Source organism: Penaeus japonicus, unplaced genomic scaffold (assembly GCF_977035675.1).
Source record: "Penaeus japonicus unplaced genomic scaffold, GWHDUDI00000001_assembly GWHDUDI00000022, whole genome shotgun sequence".
NCBI lineage: Eukaryota > Metazoa > Arthropoda > Malacostraca > Decapoda > Penaeidae > Penaeus > Penaeus japonicus.
Window position 1 is genome coordinate 14,262,219 of NW_028234424.1, and position 3,159 is coordinate 14,265,377.

A 3,159-nucleotide genomic window follows, 5' to 3' on the forward strand; every position below is an offset into this window, starting at 1 on the left:
AAACAAACAGACAAAGACCCACAGAAATTACATCACACCTACAACCCCACCCCCCCCCCCCCCCCCCACACACACACACACACCCATTTCCCCCACTCCCCCTCTCTCCCTCCCTCCCTCCCTCCCATTCCTCACGCTAATGACCCTCATGACCTCCCCAGGTTTATTCCTTCGACCCCACCATTGGCTTGGAGAACCACCAGCGGTCAGAGAAGGTCAGGTTCTATAACCTTGGATTAGGGGGAGCGAACCGAACAACTGTGATTAATGGGGTCAACGCCACGCTCCTCACCTTGGGTCAAATCGTGGATATGTTAGGTCACACGAATAAGGTTAGTTTCATGTCCTTTGTTTTCTTGTGTGACCTCTAGGGCTTCGTATATATATATGTCCTTGTTTTATCATTGGTGTTATTATTGTTATTATTATTATTGCTAGTTTTGTTGTTATTATTTTTACGATCATTATCATCATTATCACCATTATTATTATTGTTCTTTTTATTTCTATTACTATCAATATTATTTCTTGATTTTCTTACTCCTTGATGGCTTTGATTTTATCTTTTTTTGTCTCTCTTTTCATTCTTGGTTTGAATTTCAGTTACGTTATCTCTTAATTATTCTCTCTGGCTGTCTTTGTCTGTCTGTCTGTCTCTCTGTCTTTCTTTCTCTCTATCTGTCTGTTTTTGACTGTGTCTGTCTGTCTGTCTGTCTCTGTCTGTCTCCCCCCCCTTTCTCCCTTTCCCTCCTTTCTTCTCTCTCTCTCTCTCTCTCTCTCTCTCTCTCTCTCTCTCTCTTCCCTCCCCCTCCCTCTCTCTCTCTCTCTCTCTCTCTCTCTCTCTCTCTTCTCTCTCTCTCTCTCTCTCTCTGTCTCTCTTTCTCTCTCTCTGTCTCTCTTTCTCCATCCTACCCTTCCTCTCTATGGCTATATCCCATCCTCTCCACATTCTTAACTTATCCATATCCAGCACATCAGCCTTACCTACCTATACCTACCTAAACCAAACCACCGCCCCCAACCCCCCTCCCCACCACCCCACCCCCACTTACCCCACCCCCCCCCCCCCACACCCCTACCCCACCCCCCCTCCGGTCTACTGACCCCCCCCCACCCCACCCCCCCACCTCCCCCCCCCCCCCCCTCTCGTTTTAACCACTAACACTTCCATAATTCTTCCACATTCCACATTCCCTCTCCACAATTCTCTCTCTCTCTCTCTCTCTCTCTCTCTCTCCTCTCCGAACTTAGACACCTCTCTGTCTCTCTCCCCATCCTCTCCTCCCTCACCTCTCTCTCGCTCATCGTCTTCGGCCTGTGCATCGATTTCTCTTTACATCGTCGACTCTCTCTCTCGACACGCTCAGCCTTCTCCTCTCATCCCCCCAGACCGTCTCCTCTCTCTCTCTCCACTCTCACTCTCCACTTCAAATCTCTCAATCTTCTGTCTTCTTCTCCTCTAGTGCTCTCCCAGTCTCGCCGTCCGAGTCCTCGCATCTCTCACTCCTTTCTCTCTCTCTCTATATATATATCTATATATATATATATATATATATATATAATTATATATATAAAATTTTTTTTTTATATATATATATACATACACACGATTCACAAGACCACAAAGTAACCCGTTTTTAAAAAACAATAAAATCTTTAATAAAAAAAATCTTCACTTCACAGACGATAGATTATCTAAAAGTGGACATCGAGGCCTACGAAATTCCAGCGTTTCTTCAGTTATCGAACGAACAATACAGGTTAAGCTTCGTTAAACAGGTGAGGTGATTAAAGGTATTTTATATCATGGTCTGATTTTTTAAAATAAGTGTAGTGGTAATATCGATTGTATATTATGTTGTTGTTGTTTTGGTTTGTTTTGTATATTTTAATTTATTTCTTTGTTTGTTTGTCTTTTTTTTTCTTTATCTGTGTCTGTGTCAATTAGCAGTGTCTGTGTGTTTTTGATATGTTAGTCTATCTACAGTATATATCTGTATTCTGTCACATATCCACCAACCTACCTACCTATCTAAATACAAACCTATCTCTATTTCTACCTCCCTATCATTCTATCTATCCATCTATATATTTCTCCACCCACCAATACACACACACACACACACACACACACACACACACACACACACACACACACACACACACACACACACACACACACACACACACACACACACACACACACACACACACACACACACACACACACACACACACACACACACACACACACACACACACACACGTCTCTATATCTACGAAACAGATGCATCTTTTTATATCCATCTTTAACTATGAACAAAACACGTGAACGAAAAGCAAAAGTTATCGTGGTATGAATAGAAAAAGGAAAAGAATTAATGAATGATAATGCTTATCTGTTTCCAGTGCGTATGGAATCTCCTTCAGAAGTTTTGATTGAATACCTATATTTATAATTTTGATTATATGCTAGGTTTTGGACGAAACAGATTACAGCCAGACAAATTATTAGCTCTGAAGATATGTTTTAAGAAGATATGTTGTTTTTTAAAGAGGAAAAAAAAGGCATGGTGAGCTAAGATATATATGAATGATCTAACTAAATATATATATATATATATATATAATATATATATAATATATAACATAATATATATATGTGTATGTATATACATATATACATATATATGTAATATATATATGTATATATATACATATATATAATATATGTATATATATATATATATATATATATATATATATATATATATATATATAATTATATAATTAAATATGATAGCAGGTTACCGAGATTGATACCATGTTTATTTTAGAATAATACAGTAACTCAACTTTTAAATGTCTGAAGAGATTGTCTGTAAAGTCTCGCTGTTCAAATTTAGTGATTGTAAATGGGTCATCATTTCCATGCAGATATTATAGGTTTTGGCTGAACATTCCTTTTAGTGGGTCGTGAGGTCTAGTTATTGTTTACTATCTTTGTTATTAATACTTTATTACTATTATCATTATTACTGTCATCATTATTATCAATATTACTATCATTATTAACATCTTTATTAATACTACTGTTATCATTATTGTTATTATCATTACTATTATTATTATTCTTATTATTATCAATAACATTTTTGT

The 3,159-nt window shown here is 37.6% G+C and overlaps 1 protein-coding gene across 1 annotated transcript in view; it reads left to right on the forward strand.

The window, feature by feature from the left end:
- The window catches only part of LOC122246213 (putative methyltransferase-like protein 24), a 4,781-nt gene extending 2,247 nt beyond the window's left edge, over positions 1-2,534 (forward strand). The window contains exons 4-6 of the mRNA XM_086549228.1: positions 162-332; positions 1,684-1,779; positions 2,493-2,534. Coding sequence (XP_086405354.1) covers positions 162-332; positions 1,684-1,779; positions 2,493-2,534 — 309 coding nt within the window. The remainder of the gene's footprint in view (positions 1-161; positions 333-1,683; positions 1,780-2,492) is intronic.
- The last annotated feature ends 625 nt before the right edge of the window (positions 2,535-3,159 follow it).